Raw genomic sequence first — 18,111 nt, forward strand, 5'->3', positions numbered from 1 at the left:
CTGGGCTGGCGAGTTAATGTAGTTCACTTCCCACACATATGCACCCCTTGCTCTTCATTTCTTTTTATTTTTATAGTTTTATATTATCTTTTCTTAATTTCTAAGCCACATGATTTATATACAGTATTACCCCGCCTAACGCGGTTTCACTTAGCGCGTTTTACCATATACGCGGTGCCTTGCCAGAGCTGAACTTTCACTTAACACGGATTTTTTCCACATATACGCGGTGAGTGTCCGGCTCGAGACGCTATTTTTAGATTTGCCCCACGCGCCACCCGCCTGCCTGCCTGCCTGCGCTCATCGCCTCTCCCTCCTCCTCCCTCCGCTTGGGCAAGCGGCGCGGTAAGGTTGCGCAGTGTGTGTGTCTTTGTTGCGTTATCACTGACGTCATATGACGTATCGGACTGTGATTGGCCATGCATCCCTACCCCCCTCTGCTGCTAGCTGTAATTGGCTTAAACTATTATGACGTGACCACCCCGGGGAGGGAGGGAGGAAAGACGATGCTTGACCTAGCCGCAGCAGTTTCATCCCTCAAGGCCACACCCTGTAAACGCGCATCCAGTGTTCCGTAAAATGGCTTCCGCCGGACCACCACCGCCACCAGAGAGAGACCTTTCCTTACCTGGACCCAGCGGCACTAAGCCAAAGAAGACACGACGTTCCTTAAGCTACGAGGTGAAGTACCAAATTGTTCAAGATTTGGAGAAAGGAACACGGCAAGTTGATCTCGCGCGCCAGCATGGCGTCAACGAATCTACGATTCGCACGATCAAGAAGGATGCAGCCAAGATCAAAGCGCACATGAAAATCACAAAGTCTGCAGATGCTTCATCTATCAGGTATTGCCAGAACAGGGTGCTGGCAAAAGTGGAAAATTTGCTGGTGAGTTATTTGATTCGTCAGGCGCGACGCAATATGGCGGTGGACACGCGCTCAGTGCAGGAGTACGCACGTGAGCTATACGCAGCAGTGTCACGTAAGCTGGGAATTGCAGAGCCCAAACCCTTCAATGCTTCCTCTGGTTGGCTGCATAGGTTTAAGAAGAGGAACACGATCACCAACATCAACATTGGTGGTGAGGAAGCGAGTGCTGACCGTGTGGCGGCTAGAGATTTTCCTCCGTTCTTACGTGAGATTATGGAGGAAGGACAGTACACTGACGACCAGGTGTTTAACATGGACGAATCTGGTCTTTTCTGGAAAAAGCTACCTTCCAAGACCTTCGTTGTCCAGTCTGCCAGCAAGGTAAGGGGTCGGAAGTTGCAGAAGGAACGCATCACCGTCCTGTTTACCACCAATGCCTCCGGTACCTGTAAACCAAAGTTATCGGTGATTCACACAGCCCGCAAGCCGCACGCCTACAAGAATATGGACATGAACAAGCTTAATGTCCACTGGCTAACCGCACGTAAGGCGTGGATGTCCTCTTCTCTGTCCCTCTTCTGGTTTGACAACTGTTTTGTTCCCGACGTGAAGAAATTCTGCGAGCAACAGAATGTTTCATTCAATATTTTGTTGCTCCTTGACAACGCACCTGGACACTCGCCCCTACTTATGGATCGTCACCCCAACGTAAAAGTGGTCTTCCTTCCTCCCAACACTACGTCATTAATCCAGCCCATGGACCAGGAGTTGATTTGCAATGTGAAAGCTGCGTACTCTGCAAAGAAGTTCAAGCTCCTGAACGACTCTACCAACACCAAGGATGAGTTGCGTAAGCTGGGTGACACCGACAGCGAGAGCAAAAGCGACGAGGACAAGGAACAAGAGGTGGTGACTCAAGAACTTCTCGTCAAACAATTTTGGAAGAAGTTTAACGTTAAACAAGCTGTAGACTTCTTGGTGGAGGCATGGGATCTGCTGACTATTGCTACGATTCGTCACGCATGGAGACATGTGTTGCATGGCATACCAGGTGAGAGGAGGAGTGAACCTGTGACTGGTGAGGTTCAGACTGTTGCAATAGCAGTGGACCTTGCCAGAGAAGCTTTGCTCAATATTACAGCTGAAGGCTTCTCCGAGACCACCAACGAAGACATCCTGGAGGTGATCAGAGATCCTGAAGTGACTGCCGACGAGATGTTGGAAGAAGAACACGTCAGTGAAGAGGAGGAAGAAGGTGCGTCATTCTCCGAAGAACACAGTTTAAGTCATAGTGATATTAAGTGTGCCATAGAGTGTGCAGAGAAAATGAAGTCCTTCCTTTCCCGCGACAATGACGATGACCGCTATGAAGTCTTCCATACCCGGCTGGTGCAGGCTATGGAGCCGTACATCACGGTGTACCAAGACAACATAAACACCAGCCGTCAAAAAAGCATAACCGAGTTCTTCGCCCGCAACCCACCACAGCCAGCCCAAGCCAGTGATAGTGACAGTGAAGTTGACTTTGAGGGATTTGTCAGGGAAGCCCTGACAACTGTAAGTGACAGTGATGGTGATTCACCTAGTAATGGTGATTCACCTGAGGGCCAGTAATCTGCCCTCTGCCTCGGAACCAGCCTCCATCCCCGTATGCCAACCCATCTCTTCTACTACCGTAAGTGTTCCACCTAACTTTTAGTTTCTCTCACGTAACCTTTATTTTTCCTATGTTAACCTTTATTTTTCCTAACCTAACCTCTTCTATATTACTTGTTTTTTCATACCATCATAAAGTTAAGATAAAATTTTTACTACAACATAGTTATGTGTCGTCAAAAAGTGGAGTTTGGGGGTCGGGCTGGTTTCTATTGGAATTAATCCCATATGTTCTTTTGTTCACTTAACGCATTCCTCACTTTCCGCGGGACCCTCCGGGTTACATTAACCGCGTAATGTGAGGACCAACTGTGTATGTATATATATATATATATATATATATATATATATATATATATATATATATCATATCTTATATATATATTATATGATATATAAATATATATATATATATATATATATATATATATATATATATATATATATATATATATATATATATATATATATATATATATATATATATATATATATATATATATATATATATATATACGTAACCTTCTCACTCAAATCCTAATGAAACAACACAATTAGAATACGGTGGTATTGTTGTATAAACAGGGAACACAGTCCCACCACTGAGACGCAGGTAACACTTCCACCAATGATCGCCCGTATGGCTAAGTGTATAAATTAAAGAAAATACTTGCAGTGTGATATGTTACAGTATATTATAAATAAATAAATAAACAAATAAATCGGTAAATCCATTTCAAGTAAATGGAAAAATTTTACCATTAACATTATCAGTTCCATACCGTAAATAGCAGATGCTTGTGGACGTCACTAGTGTTTACACTACACCAGCGGGTAACATTTGATGATATTACTTGAAGTGAATTGGCCTTATTTTAAAAAACCAAGGATGGTTGGTAGAGGACTACTGAGTCAGTGGGTAAGTCACATTTGGGGTACTGGTCTTTAGGGGGCAGTGAAATTTTGCTCAAAGCTGCACTCTTCAGGCATTGTTCCTTATACAGTACATATCTAAGACTCCATGCCAAATTTGAAGCTGATATGTCGAGGTTTAGTCTGCCGCATTTTCTACTGAAATTTTTAAATTTACCTGCAGTACTAGCCAAACAGCCGCTGTGGCGGTGCAATGTTCTATTCAGTGTTTATCAACTTTTTTTTCATATCTCTTATTTCATTTAAGTTGTCTTGTGACCGATACTTGATTAGTGATTATGCTGGAGCTGCCATTGCTACTGCCACCTTAACTGACTATGGCATTATCACAAAGGATGACAAGAGTCAGGTTATTGGACCACATAAGCTGCGGGATGCGAGACAAAAATACCGATTTAAGAGGCAAGAAATTGAGATGGCTAGTTTAGATAATTTGACGCCACTCTATTTTGATGGTAGGAAGACCGCCACCGTGTGATGATAAAGAATGAGAAGACCGAGAAATAGAGTTCAGGATGATGGTGAAAGATCATTATGTCATCATGGTTGAGCCTGGCAATGAATATCTCACACATGTGACTCCCAAGACTGGACACGGAAAGCAGATTGCCAAAACTATTCACGGTTTCTGGTGGAGAAAAATCTAACCCAGCAGCCCATTGTGTGTGTTGGTTGTGATGGAACCAATGTAAATGTAGGATCAGAAAATGGAGTCATTCATCATCTTGAAATGTTACTTGGTCACCCGCCCATTATTTCATATGTCAGCTTCACGGAAATGAGCTGCCTTTCCGCAAAGTTTATCACTATGATGGTAAACCAAGTGGTCCTGAGCATTGGCGTGGTCCCATTGGAAAGCAGATCATAGAAGTCTTTGTCTGAGCTTCCAGTTGTCGCCTTCCAGCCAGTCAGTTTCCTGATTTCCCTGTGTTTAATGATGAAGTGGGAGATCTGTCCTGGGATCAGAAATACCTGTATAGGATTTGTAAAGGAGTTATCACAGGTGTTGTTGAAGATGACTTGGCTGCTATTGAGCCAGGTCCTCCCTGTGTGTCATGGAACACCTTATGAGAACTCAGGCTGTATGTAGCAACATCAAGACCCAGCCATGAGTTGAAAAGAATTGTCATTACAATAATAAGTTCAGTGCTCCAATGTGGTTTTACATCAAGATACACCCTACGTAACACACGCTCAAGGAACGATTCCAGTCCCCTGCTATATGAAACACCTGAATAGTGAGGAGGACACGATAGTGAAGAAGGCTGTCCAGAGAAATGCATACTGCCTACACACAGATCAACTTCTTCTTGGTATGTGTGCAGATGAGGACATGACTGTTAGAGAAAAGCTGTCTCAATGATAAGAAAAATTAGAGAGAGAATCAGCAAAAGGAAGAATGCACTGGCAGATCTGAAGAGGAGGAGGAAGATTCTGATGCTGCTGTTGACGAGAATTTGTTAAACTATACTGATGAGGAGGGTAAAGATGGAGATGGGAATGAGGATGTGCTCCTGTAGTCAACATGAGAAAGGTGGTGACTCAAACTAAAGTGGCAAGCAAAAACTATCATTCCATGATTAACTGGAGGAATGAACTCAAGACTGAGCCTCCTTACATTGCTTCTCTGTCAAATCTACAGGTTAATGACATTCTTGAGACACCATTTGTGGTGCCCAAGTGGCCAAACAGCACTCAAGCGTCGAGAGGCATAAAAGTGATGACTGAAGCTTGCACTGAAGTGACGGGACAATAATCGAGAGAGATATATTAGGCAAAGATTATTGTCTAGGAAAATGATGCCAAGGTTCCGCACAAAAAGAATTTCAATATGAACTTGTAATGATTTTCTATAATGTGTACCTGTAAAATAACATGTGATTAAATCGATGTCACCCATGTAAAATTTATCATTATCCTGGAAAACATTAAATGACACCTAATTTTTAGTATACACTATAAGTTGACAAAAAGTCGTTCGCTATGCGGCAGGGTAAGTATGCATGAAATGGCATGAAATTTTGCACAGGCGTTTGTTACAGCCATACAAACGATGCCTGAAAAGTGCAGCCTGCAACTCAAATAAAAGTGTTTTTTCCCTGCCCCCTACTGGTCTTATACAGCGAATAGAGCTCAAAAGCTACTTTTTAAATGGAAATTTGGGGGGCCGTCTTATGCACCCCGACGCCTTATAGGCCGAGATATACGGAAATTAATTTTCAGTCCATGTTATTTGCAATCCATCAGATCTTTCAAAGTTTATTCTGCTAATTGGTGGCATTTACTGTATTACTGTAATAATTTTACTAGTCTTGTGCAGTTTTATGTGCAGATGTATTTTGATGATAAGATACAGAGAACCTAAATTTGTCTGACTGAAAACTTATTTAGAGAAAAAAATATTTTGTTAAAAAATGCATTATTTTTTATTAATTTAGGTGGGAGACTTTCTATCATTGCTTATAAATACAATTTTCATTTTGACTTTCTTTTACAGCAAAGCGAATCAACCAACCTCCCAAAGCGGTCATCGTCCCACCTTCTCAAGAAATTAAGCTTCCAACCTCTGGAGTCATTATCGATGGCTCGGGAAGCACAGATGATGATGATGATATTGAATCTTACCACTGGGAGATGGTAACTGCTCCATTAGGCTACAAACTCTCCGATCAAACTGGACCAACATTACAACTCACTGATCTTATTCCAGGAACTTACAGGATTATGTATGTTGCATTTTTTATATTTACCTACAGTAGTGGTAACCATAATTATGCTGCTAGTTCCTGTTCATTACCTTTATTTTAAAACTTGGTTTTCCTTATAATGGTCATGACTGTTTAACAGAGCCAAATCTCTATTTTAATAAAGGACATGTCTGTGAGTGCCTGTTCCAGTCTTAGCTCCAAAACAGAAGCAGTTAGAGACCAAAAACTTTATACACATATTACATGGATCCCAAGGTTGTGCACCTTGGTACTGTATTTCTATTGACCGTGGACCTCCAAGTAGCTTGGGTAAAAGCCAAAAATCTTCCTTGAATGAGATATCGCCACGGCAATTGGTTACCCATGTCAGGTAGGGCAAACTATGACAGTCAAAGTTAGTTTAGGTTAGAGTAGGTTGAGTTAGGTTCTGGTAGGTTGGGTTAAGTTAGGATTGGTTCCTGTGTCGGGGAGGGCAAACTCCGATATTCAAGGATATACTGTACAGTATATACTTAATCCAAGCAAAGGTGGGCAATTTTGCTAGTGTACAATATACCGTATTTTATAGTATATATAAGACGACTTTTTGTCTGAAAAATGGCTCAAAATATCAGCCTGTGTCCTATATGTAAAGTTGAGGTCTCCCGTAAGCTAATGAATCCCCCAGTTGTTGTATGCTGTCTCCAGTAGGCTAAATTCTGCATAACCCAACTCCAGAATTAAAAGTATGTTATTGCTTACTTAAATACATTATTAATATTTTTAATATAAAAAAATTATTGTAAATAGAAAAACTTGATTTATAACTACTGTACTGATGATGATAACAACCTGAGACAATTAACATCCATATGGCAGACACCCAACTCTTCAGAGGTAGCTCAGCAGTAACTATTTATGAACTCTACATTACAATCTATTAATGCGATACCTGTAACATTTATTTTTTAATCCACAATTACCTGATACAAATAAATATTTACATATATCTTTCTTTTCACATTTGCTTCTGTTAACATTGCTGGGTGCATTGTAGCCAGGTTAGACTCATTACTGAGGCTACTGGGCCAAGCTGTCAGGTGTTATGGTTATCTTTCATCTCATATTTTCGGGTAGATATACATAACTTTCTTCATTTATTTTTACTCAGTTACATGCACACACCATCCTACATACATATTGTGAAAAAGTAAAAGAAATAATTGCCCTAAGGGTAAACACATAAAGGGAAAATACATTTCTTTGCACACGAGTTAGCTGGCTGGCTCAGTGGTGGAGCGAGAGGAGGCGTGATGTGTGGGGCGACATTGCCAGGGAATCGGCGGAGGTGGCGTCTGATGCTGTGGTGAACCAGGGAGTTTGGTAATACAGTACAATCATCCCTTGGTTATCACACCTAGTTGGGACCGCCGCGTGATAACGAAAAACGCGATAACGAAAGTACAGAACCTAGGGGATTTATTCTAATTGGTTTCAGGCACCCAAGACCCAACCCCAATTTTCCCATTTTACGACCATTTAGACCCACTAAAGATATAGATAATGTTATGGTAAATATCAGAAACACACATATGCATGGCTAGGTTTATTACAAAGTGATGAAAAGGGTACGCTCAATACTGTAGTCCACAAAACATGTAGCTATGCATTCTTTATTTGAGTCCCCCGTCTGAGGAGTCCGTTTTCTCATTGCTTCAGGACGCCTGAGTCCTCCGTTTTCTCTCAATCTTAGAGTGCATCCAAGACTTCATTATTCCTTAGTAATGACACAGAATTTGAAATTGCAACTGGGGTTGCAATTGTTGAGCAACTTAGATATGTCCGATTACAGTTGGAACATTCAAGATCCATTGTGAGTGATGTTGAAAGCTTCAACTGTCTTTATGGTTGGTAAAACTTATCTAGTAAGTGAGTGTCAAGTCTGTCAGTTTGAGTGGCATGTGTGAGTGCTTGTGTTTTTACAACCGCTTTCAAGTTTTGTTACCTCCATCCATTTTCATCCAGCAAGTGTGTTATTGTCAATTTGTAGGTGAAAGATTTTATCCTCAATAGATGTAGGTGAAGCAAGGGGGTAACAATACACCTGGAGGCAACTGTGTGATAACTAAATTCTCGGCCTAAATATATAGATAATGTTATGGTAAGGATTATAAACACACACAGGCATGGCTAGGTTTATTACAAAGTGATGAAAAGGGTACGCTCAATACTGTAGTCCACAAAACATGTAGCTATGCATTCTTTATTTGAGTCCCCCGTCTGAGAAGTCCGTTTTCTCATTGCTTCAGGACGCCTGAGTCCTCCGTTTTCTCTCAATCTTAGAGTGCATCCAAGACTGCTATTCCTTAGTAATGACACAGAATTTGAAATTGCAACTGGGGTTGCAATTGTTGAGGCAACTTAGATATGTCTTATTACAGCAAATATGTTACAGTGAACCCTCACTTCATGTGGTTAATTCAACCCACAGGGTACCGCGGAAAGTGAGAAACGCAGAAAGTGAACAACATAACATATGGGATTAATTGAAATAGAGACCCCGAATCCCCAAACTTCACTTTTTCACACACAATACCTACGGTAGTAAAAATAACTTTAATTTTATGATGGTATGCACACACATAATATAAGAGAAATATCAATAATATTAGGTTTTTAACACTTACATTAGCAGAAAAGATGGCTGGCACACGGGATGGGTGGTTGGTTCCAGGCAGAGGGCAGATTATTGGCCCTCACCTGTATCACTTGTATCAATTGTATCACTATCCACCACAGAGGCTTGCAGGGCCTCTTTGTGAAAACCCTCAAAGTCCATATAAGTCCATATCCTCACTATAATTATCACTATCACTGACTTGGGCTGGCTGTGGTGGGGGCGGTGAAGAACTCGTAATGTTTTGATGACTGGGCGACCTTTAGCGCACTTCGCTCAGCGCTACACAACATGGCGGAGGGCGGGAGAGATGGCAGGAGGTTTGGATCCAAAAATGGCGCGGCTCGCCAGCCTCCTCGCCAGAAAGGGTACACGCAATCGCTGAATGTGAGCATTCCGGTTTCGGCAGGGTACTGCGTAAACGTGGAAACGCGGAATGTGGGACCGTGTAAGCAGGGTTGACTGTATTGTCAATTTGTAGGTGAAAGATTTTATCCTCAATAGATGTAGGTGAAGCAAATGGGTAAAAACGCCTGGAGGCAACTGCGTGATAACGAAATTCTCAGCTTGAAAAATGGGCTATAACAGCAGGTGTGCAGATTTTGATGGAGGCGTGATAACGAAAATCGCTATAACCAAGGGATGACTGTACATTATTTTTTTGTTGTAACTTATTTATTGGTATTATTTTTATTTATTCCTCACATTTACTGATAATGTATATATTATTTTATGAAAACTATGGCTACAGGAGGAAAATCCACACAAAAGTTTTTACAAAATACTCCCTGCTGAAATGAGGGTGGGTCTTATATGGCTGTGTGTCCTACATGCAGTTAAATACGGCAACTCAGATCCTGGTAAAAATCTCCAAATTTGTAATTTAGATTAGTCATAAATGGAAGATGATACAACAATGTGCAACAATTTACTGGTCAAACTACTGTATAAGATGTCCAGAACAACGGAAATTTTGGTACAGGGAAACTCAAATTTACGATGCCTTTATGTACCTGAATTCAAAATTGTGATTTTTTTTTAACCAAGCTTTGGAATACTGAGCCAAAACCCCAAAATTACATATTTTTTTTTGCAGCATCAGAGACTGCTAAGATACTGACAGGAATCTGAGGGCATTATGTACAGTACTGTACCAGAATGGTGTTTACAATTATTTTAGTAAATAACTCTAAACTCTCTCAATAATGGACTTCTCATTGGATGTCCTATTGCAGGGTCGCAGCCTTTTGAACACACTGTGATTGTTTTTAACATTTCTACTGCCCTGCATGCTAACTATAGTTTTCAATATGCAAATTATTGTCATGTGTATATTGATAAATAATGCTTTCATACATACAGAAGTCCCTCGGTTAACGAGCACAATCAGTTCCAGAAGGTTGCTCATAACCCAAAACCATTGTTTCAAATGGGTATTTGGGTATTTGGTTCCAGTCACCTAAAATTGCCTAAATTCAACAAAATAGGTAGAAAAGCACACTTACTTTGAGGTGTGTATGTAGAAGGCTCCTGGCTGATGATGCTGATGTGAATTTGAAGTGGAGGTGGAGGAGGAGAAGAGAAGAGAGGTGGAGGAGAAGCATTTATCAAGCTTGGAAGGTGAGTCACCTTCCATGAAAATGTCAGGAACCTCTGACCGACAGATTCTCCAGCAGGAACATCTTCTCTCCTGAAGGGAAGGCTGAGGGCTAGCATATTGTCTCTGCCTTTACTGAAGAAAGTGTCAATTAGGTCTGTGGGGCATCTCCTACTAATATTAACATATGTTTAAAGAAGGGAGACCATTGTGTCCTCAACATGACACAACAAAGTTAGTTCAGATTTTTCCACATCTTTGGTGCTCAGCCAGCTTCCTGAACTTCTCCCAGTAGTAAAATCACATCTTCAACTCTCTGTGCTTTTCACTACATGGTCAGTCACTTTCCTTTCCACCACAGTTGTCAGCCTCTACCATCATCCAGTTGCTGCTAGTCATCTAGAGTAAGTTCCCTGTTCATGAGACATCACAAGCTCTTCGACATCATCATCCTCCACTTCAAGGCCCAATGATCTGACCAATGGACACAAATCTCCCTGGTCCAACTCTGTGTCATCCTGAAATCCCCTGCAAATCATGGACTACTGATGGCCACAGTGCTTTCCATGAAGAATTGAGTGGTTCTAGTGAGACTTCTGGCCATGATGACACACAAATCACCCTACAGCCTCCAGGATGTTGAATTTGTAAGTCTTCCAGAACTGTTTCCAGTGTTAGTTCAGGATCGTGTGGAAGGCCTGATGACCCTCCTAAACATTTCCATGTACAACCCCGGTGTTGCTGATCACATTCTGGGTCCATTGGTTGTATGGGATTGATGAAGGCTAGAGTAAGTAAAACAACACTTTGACAAAGTCAAATTGAGACTCAAAGTTCTGCAAGTTGAGGGTCATGACCAGGGCATTATCCATGAGAAGAGTCTTTAAAGGAGTTGGCTGGTGGTTAGGTAGCTCTTCGCTTGAAGGCAAAACACACCAACAGCCTATTCATTAAAGAGCTGTCTTGTCACCCTCAAGGCTCTTTACTTGTTGGACATCCAATAAACCCCAAGCTTCTCTCTTCTACTTTTTGTTGTTTGAACACCCTGGGGTTCTAGAGTGGTAGACAAGCATATAGCTTCAGTCTGTCCTGAAGCATTGGCACCAAGCAATAGAGTGAGACGGTCTTTTCATGGCTTATGCCCAGGTGTAAAGAGGCTTCATCTCTGTGATGAATGTTCTTTTGGGCATCTGTATCCAAAACAGCCCAGTTTTGTCCACATTGAACACTTGCTGTGAAAATAATTTTCTTCATCCACCGAAGTCTCTTTAAACCCAATTAAAACTTTGCTGCCCCTTTCCTTATCAGCACTAGCAGCCTCAAATTACATGCCTAACAACACTAAATAGTGTCACTTGTTTTCTAAAAAATTTTCGAACCAGCTTTGCTGGCCCTAAAATTTTCAAATGTGCTTGATGAACCAGGTTGATCTGTCTTTAAATGTTCATAAATCTCCTGGCTCTTTCACACAAATTCAGTAGAAAACTGAATACCTTTTCATCTGTTTTTCCCTTTATCCAGATGAGAAGTAACCCTGTTTCTTGTAATTAGGATCTACCTTTAAACACCTTGTAAATTTATCTCTCACTTTCACTTTTTAAATTTTTTTTCTTCTGTGTAAGAATTGTTTACACAGTTGATGCTGCCCATATTATATATATTCGCATAGCATTTGTTCTAATGCCTTCTTCTTCATGTTTTTTATAATTTCTGCTTATTTTGGATTGTAAATCGCTTGATCTTCTTAGGCCTCCCATTACGCTTATTCCAACAATCTCAACATGCATATTTTGTACTTAAACGTGCTGTAAATAAAGAATATTTTCTTTAAAAAATAACACTGCACTGCTCTATATATTGCCTAATATGTAAAATAAATTTAAAATGACCACAATTTGCTTGGATACACAGAAAAAAGCCGCTTAGTTGAAGAGAGTCTCAAGCAAGATGTTACCTAATGAAAAGACAGAGAGAGACTAACGCTTCGTATCGCGGTGTTGGCAGGTTGATGGCGCGATAAAAATAGTTTCTTACCTTCAATTATGTGTTCAATAATTGTTAAAATGAGACTAAAAAATTTATATTAAACTTTTAAAATTATTGAATAGTATAAACTTCTTGATATTTGCTAAAATGGTAAGGAATTTTAAGCCCTAGAACCGATACTGCATTACGACTAATACTACAGTTAGTGGACCGCCAAATGCAAGCTAAACATGTTCAGGTCGGCTCGTGAAGAAACTCTCGTTAATCGAGGATTGCCTCGTTAACCAAAGTTGAGAATCTTTTATGGAAGGTAACCTAATCCTAAATCTCGCTAACTCCAGGAGCTCGTTAACCGAAAGACCACTGTATTGTAAGTTAATCGAGTTGCGTCGTTAACCAAAGTTGAGAATCTTATGGAAGGTAACTCGTTAACCGAAATCTCGTTAACCGAGGAGCTCGTTAACGGTGACCACTGTACTGTAAAAATGTAAAAATACTCTTGTATTCAAAAGACCCACAAGAAAGATGTTTCCTCCACTGAACAGATACCCAAACTGAGGCCTTGGTGGGTGAATCAAGTGGCTGATTGGTGCAACAAAAACTAGTTCCCTGTACTGCAATTATGTTAAATAAGTGTTAAAATGACTAAAAATTTTGATAAAACTTGAAATTATTGAATAGTACAGCCTTCTTGATATTTACTCCAATTTTAATGAATGTAAGCCCTGATCGATTTCTGTGTTGGTGGACTAATCTTCCAGCTGGTGAGCAAGCCAAAGCATGTCAAAACATTTTCGTGAGAATTTAGATTTTTGTTCGTTAACCGAAATGAAGATTCTTATGGAAGGCAATTCGTTAACCGAGGGACCACTGTTATAGGATTGTGAAGTGAGGAAGGTTGGTAACGTAGCCGATTAGTTATTTAACCGTTAATATGTTGTTAGGGTAATCTACTAAACACCACTTAAAGTACACTATTTATTAGTTAACTCAATGGCATGGACACATTAATAGATGAATATATTGACATTACTAGGCAATGACTCTCGGACCTAGACATGAAATGGATACACTTCCCACCATAAGTAACTCACCCTTTGGATCGCTCTGACAATGACTCACGTGTGACCTGAGGAGGCCAGTGGCTGGGGAATGTCTGCAGGTGCTGCTGAAGAGAGTGGTCCCAGCGTGTGCTGGACTCTGTCTCTGTTGGGAGACTCAGCTAGCTGGGGACTCGGTGCTGGGGAGAGAAGTCCCCTCCAACCTCGACTTGTGGCCGAGTGTGACTCCGTCTGCCGCTGAGTTCTGTCTCTCCTGTGTCTCACGGAAAGAGCTGTAGGCCCCTTATATTGGCAGTGTCAGGCCGGCTGATGTCGTCACTATTTGCACTAATCTGGGTGTGTCGAGACAGCTGTGTTTGAACAGATGGGCTGGAATGTAGTTTCTTGAGTTAACATGGTCATGGCAGTTTGGCTAATCATGTGGCGGTGAAAACTTTCATTGTGACCGTGACTTCTGCTGGGTCAGGTCTTAATCTCCCTTTAATTAAGAAGGGGTCAACTGTTAATGTTATATGTGCTGTTCTTCTCAGGGCTGTAAGCTATGGCCTGATAAACAATCATTACAACTTCCTTTGGCCGATAATTGGTTCTGAATCTGTCTGAGCTCTGTAATTGTACACATCCTAATGTGCCTCTTTTGTCAATTTGTCCTAGAACCTCTCAGAATATGACCAGTTGTATATGTATGCTCCCTCAAAATTATGAACAATATTTGCTCTTTTCATAATAGAAGCAAACATCAATGAAATAAAAGGGTAAAAAATTTCTGTGATTACCAATACTGTGCACGGTAATTCCCAGTAAACATTCACACTTACCGCTATAAAACAAACTACAGTATCAATGTGTTCCATATCTGCTTGCTAGACTGCTAAAGTGCATGGTTGAGTGGGTAACTGACTGACTTTGTTTATATTGGCTAAAGCTCATTACAGCACATGGTGAGTTTTAAGAGGGGAAAAACTAAAAATTTAATTTTTTCTACCTTACCCTTAGACAGCTATAGTCTTCATATTACAATAATGTAGGTGAAATATTAGTAAAATTGGGGTTTTATGAGATGGCTCAGAACCTAACCCTTTTAGGGTAATTACATTGTTCTTATGTGGAATGAGCTTTTGGGTTTCAATCAGCCACATTACAAACTAGTCCTTTAGTCCTTAACTCAATTGTTCCAGTATAAATCTATACATTACAGTACAGTGGTCCCTCGATTAATGAACGGTTCAATTAACGAAATTTCGGTTAACTAATTAGCTCCTATTAGGATTTTCAGTTCAATTAATGAACAAAACTCTGATTAATTTAAAGCCTTAGGAGAAACACACTTTGTTGTGTGCATTAGCTTCGTGGCTAGTCCTAATACAGTGTCCGGTTCTACGTTTACATTCGTTTCCAGTGGAGTAAATATCAAGAAAGTTGTGTCCTTGAATATTTTTTTCTACACTAAATTATTGGTCATTCTGAAATTTAGCCATCCATTCTCTGTGTACATAAAGTTTTTCAACTAATATTTTTGGCTCGATATATGTAACTTTATTAATTTATTTTTACTCATTTACATGCACACACAGTCCTAAGGGCAAAGCTGTACTGTATACGTGTACTCAAAATAATGTACTAAATGATTACTAAGATTTTGGTCTAGTGCAAATCATAGCATGTTTATATTCAAATTAATCACTATCTTATAAGAATTCCAGCAATATAAATTATATGCTCCCCGGTCACTTCTGTGACATTTTGTAAGTAAAAACAAAAAACTCAATCTAAAGGACATAAATAAACAAATAAATACTTCACTAGACCTTCCGCTCCAACTGTCAAACATGTCACTGTCACCTCCCTTCCTCCCTCCTCCCTCTCAGCCAGGGTTTGGTGGTTTTAGGCTTAAAAGTTTTATCTTATATAATATCACAGACTAAAGTTAGGAGAATATAATTTTCATTATAGAATCCTTGCAAGACAGTGAATAATTTGAATGTAAACATCATATATTTTGCACAAGAGATAAAAATTTTATTACATTAGTTTAGTACATTTTAATAATGTACAGTCACCCAAAAAAGTCCTGTTGCCTCTCATCCTGAACCACCCCCAAAATTCAGACTAGGTGAACCCGAAGCAGTAGACACTGATAGTTTATTCTGTCCATAAACAGTGGCGGCTCGTTACTCTAATTGTGGGGTGCTGCTTCAAAACATTTTTAAGAATTGTTTTAATATTGTGTAAGACACACACACACGGAAATACAGTAGGTACAGTGAACCCTCACTTTACGCGGTCAATTGAACCCACGGCGGCCCGCGTAAAGTGAACAACATAACACATGGGATTAATTGAAATAGAGACCGGGCTACCCCCAAACTCCACTTTTTCAGACAATTCCTACGTTGTAGTAAAAATAACTTCAATTTATGATAGTATGCACACACAATTAATAATTTAAGAGAAATATCAATAATATTAGGTTTTTTAACACTTACATTAGTAGAAAAGATGGCTGGGCACAAGGATGGGGGTTAGTTCGAGCAGAGAGAACAGATTATTGGCCTAGCCTGCCTCACGATGTGTCACTATCACACAGAGGCTTGCAGGGCCTCTTTGTGACCCTCAAGTCCATATAAGTCCATATCCTCACTATAATTATCACTATCACTGACTTGGGCGGCTGTGGTGGGTGGTGAAGAACCGGTCATGTTTGATGACTGGGCCGACCTTGTGCGCACTCTGCTTGCGCCCGCTCTCTCTAAGTACACACACGGAAAGTGAGCATTCCGGTTTTGGCAGTGCAAGTGAACTGCGAGGCGGGGTTTGACCGCCTCAGATATAGATAAAAAAAAAAAAATTTAAATGTTGCGCATTTTCTATACCTAAACGTTTCCAGTTAATGTAGTTCCATGTATAATTAGAAAATTATGGGGCCCCATGTTCATTCAATATTTGTGGTTAAGTGCTCAGTCACTGTGTATCCATTCCTTATTATTTATTACTTTCACTGTACTGTATCCATTCATCATTATTCATTACTTTTACTGTAACTGTATTTCATTGTAGATTTTTATTAAAAAAAAAAAAAAAAAATTTATTTTTTATCTATGTCGGACTTGACCATGTCGGACTTCTGACCTGGATTTGGGTCCCATAACCCGTCGTAATGAAGTCGGGGTGAACTATGTATGTATATATATATATATATATATATATATATATATATATTACCCCTTATACGGTTTTCTTAACATGTTTTTTATATACGCCGTGCCTCGCTAGAAGCGAACTTTCACTTAACACGGATTTTTTTCCATATACGGTGAGTGTCACATATCGCGGTGAGTGTCGGCTGAGCTATTTTGAATTTGCCCACCGCCACCCTGCCTGACTGCCTGTTTTAGCTCATAAAATTCATACAAATTACCTAGCCAGAATATAATTTTCACATTGCTGAATTCTTATAATATGATGATTATTTTGAATATAAACATCATAGATTTTTGCATTGTACATAAAATTTAGATATAATGTTTATTCTGAGTAAATATGTTATTTTTTGTGCAAAAATATATGACATTTGTATTAAATATTCCTGGTTTACAAGGAATCCAGCAATGTCAGTTATATTATCCTAACTTTAGTTTGGTATTATTTATTACTAAAGTTAAATATTCTGGTTTTCCACACATCTCCTTGGGTTGGTTGGTGGTGGGGGGAGGAGGACCGACCGACCATCTATTTTCCCTGTGAAGAATATTTTTTTTTTTATTAACTGAAGATATTTGTTTTAGCTCATAAAATTCATACAAATTACCGGTCAGAATATAATTTTACATTGCTGGAATTCTTATAATTTGATGATCATTTTTGAATATAAACATCATAGATTTTTGCATTAGACATACAAATTTTTAGATAAAATGTTTTCTCTGGTAGATATGTTCTCTTTTTGTGCAAATATATGACATTTATATTCAAAATATTCCTGGTCACATGAGAATCCAGCAATGTCATTTCCTTCTTTAATCTGAGGTATTATTTTACTAAATGTTAAAATTTAGTTTTTCACTAACATCTCTTGAAGTTGGTTGGGGGTGGGGAGAGGTTGGGACTGACCTGCGGTTGGAAGAGGGGGCAGGCAAGGTGGGGGTACTTGATTGACAGATAGTGTGGTGAAGAATATTTTTTTTATTAACTGAAGATATTTGTTTTAGCTCATAAATTCATAAATTACCGGCCAGAATATAATTTACATTGCTGGAATTTCTTACAATTTGGTGAATTAATTTGAATATAAACATCATATATTTTGCATGACATACAAATTTTAGATAAAATGTTTTCTGGTAAATATGTTCTTTTGTGCAAAATATATGACATTTATATTCAAAATATTCTGGTCTTACAAGGAATCAGCAATGTCAATTGTATTATCTAACTTTAGTTTGAGGTATTATTTATTAAAATTTAGTGGTTTTCCCAAAAAATTTCTCAGAGGAAGAGCCAGTGAGTGTAGTGTGAGAGAGGGGGAGGGAGTCGTGTCCATTATTTGAATGGACATTAACTAGCACTGTATTTCTCTATTTCTCTTAGATTTAATTGTGTGCATGTACCATCATAAAATTAGATGTTATTTTTTACTACAACATA

The 18,111-nt window shown here is 39.5% G+C and overlaps 1 protein-coding gene across 1 annotated transcript in view; it reads left to right on the forward strand.

The window, feature by feature from the left end:
- Window positions 1-18,111, forward strand: part of LOC121863295 (dyslexia-associated protein KIAA0319-like protein) — a gene marked incomplete in the record, with an annotated part of 150,473 nt that overhangs the window by 79,886 nt on the left and 52,476 nt on the right. The window contains 1 exon segment of the mRNA XM_042361884.1: window positions 5,957-6,185. Coding sequence (XP_042217818.1) covers window positions 5,957-6,185 — 229 coding nt within the window.

The sequence above is a fragment of the Homarus americanus genome, unplaced genomic scaffold (genome assembly GCF_018991925.1).
Source record: "Homarus americanus isolate GMGI-L3 unplaced genomic scaffold, GMGI_Hamer_2.0 scaffold46197, whole genome shotgun sequence".
Taxonomy (NCBI): Eukaryota; Metazoa; Arthropoda; class Malacostraca; order Decapoda; family Nephropidae; genus Homarus; species Homarus americanus.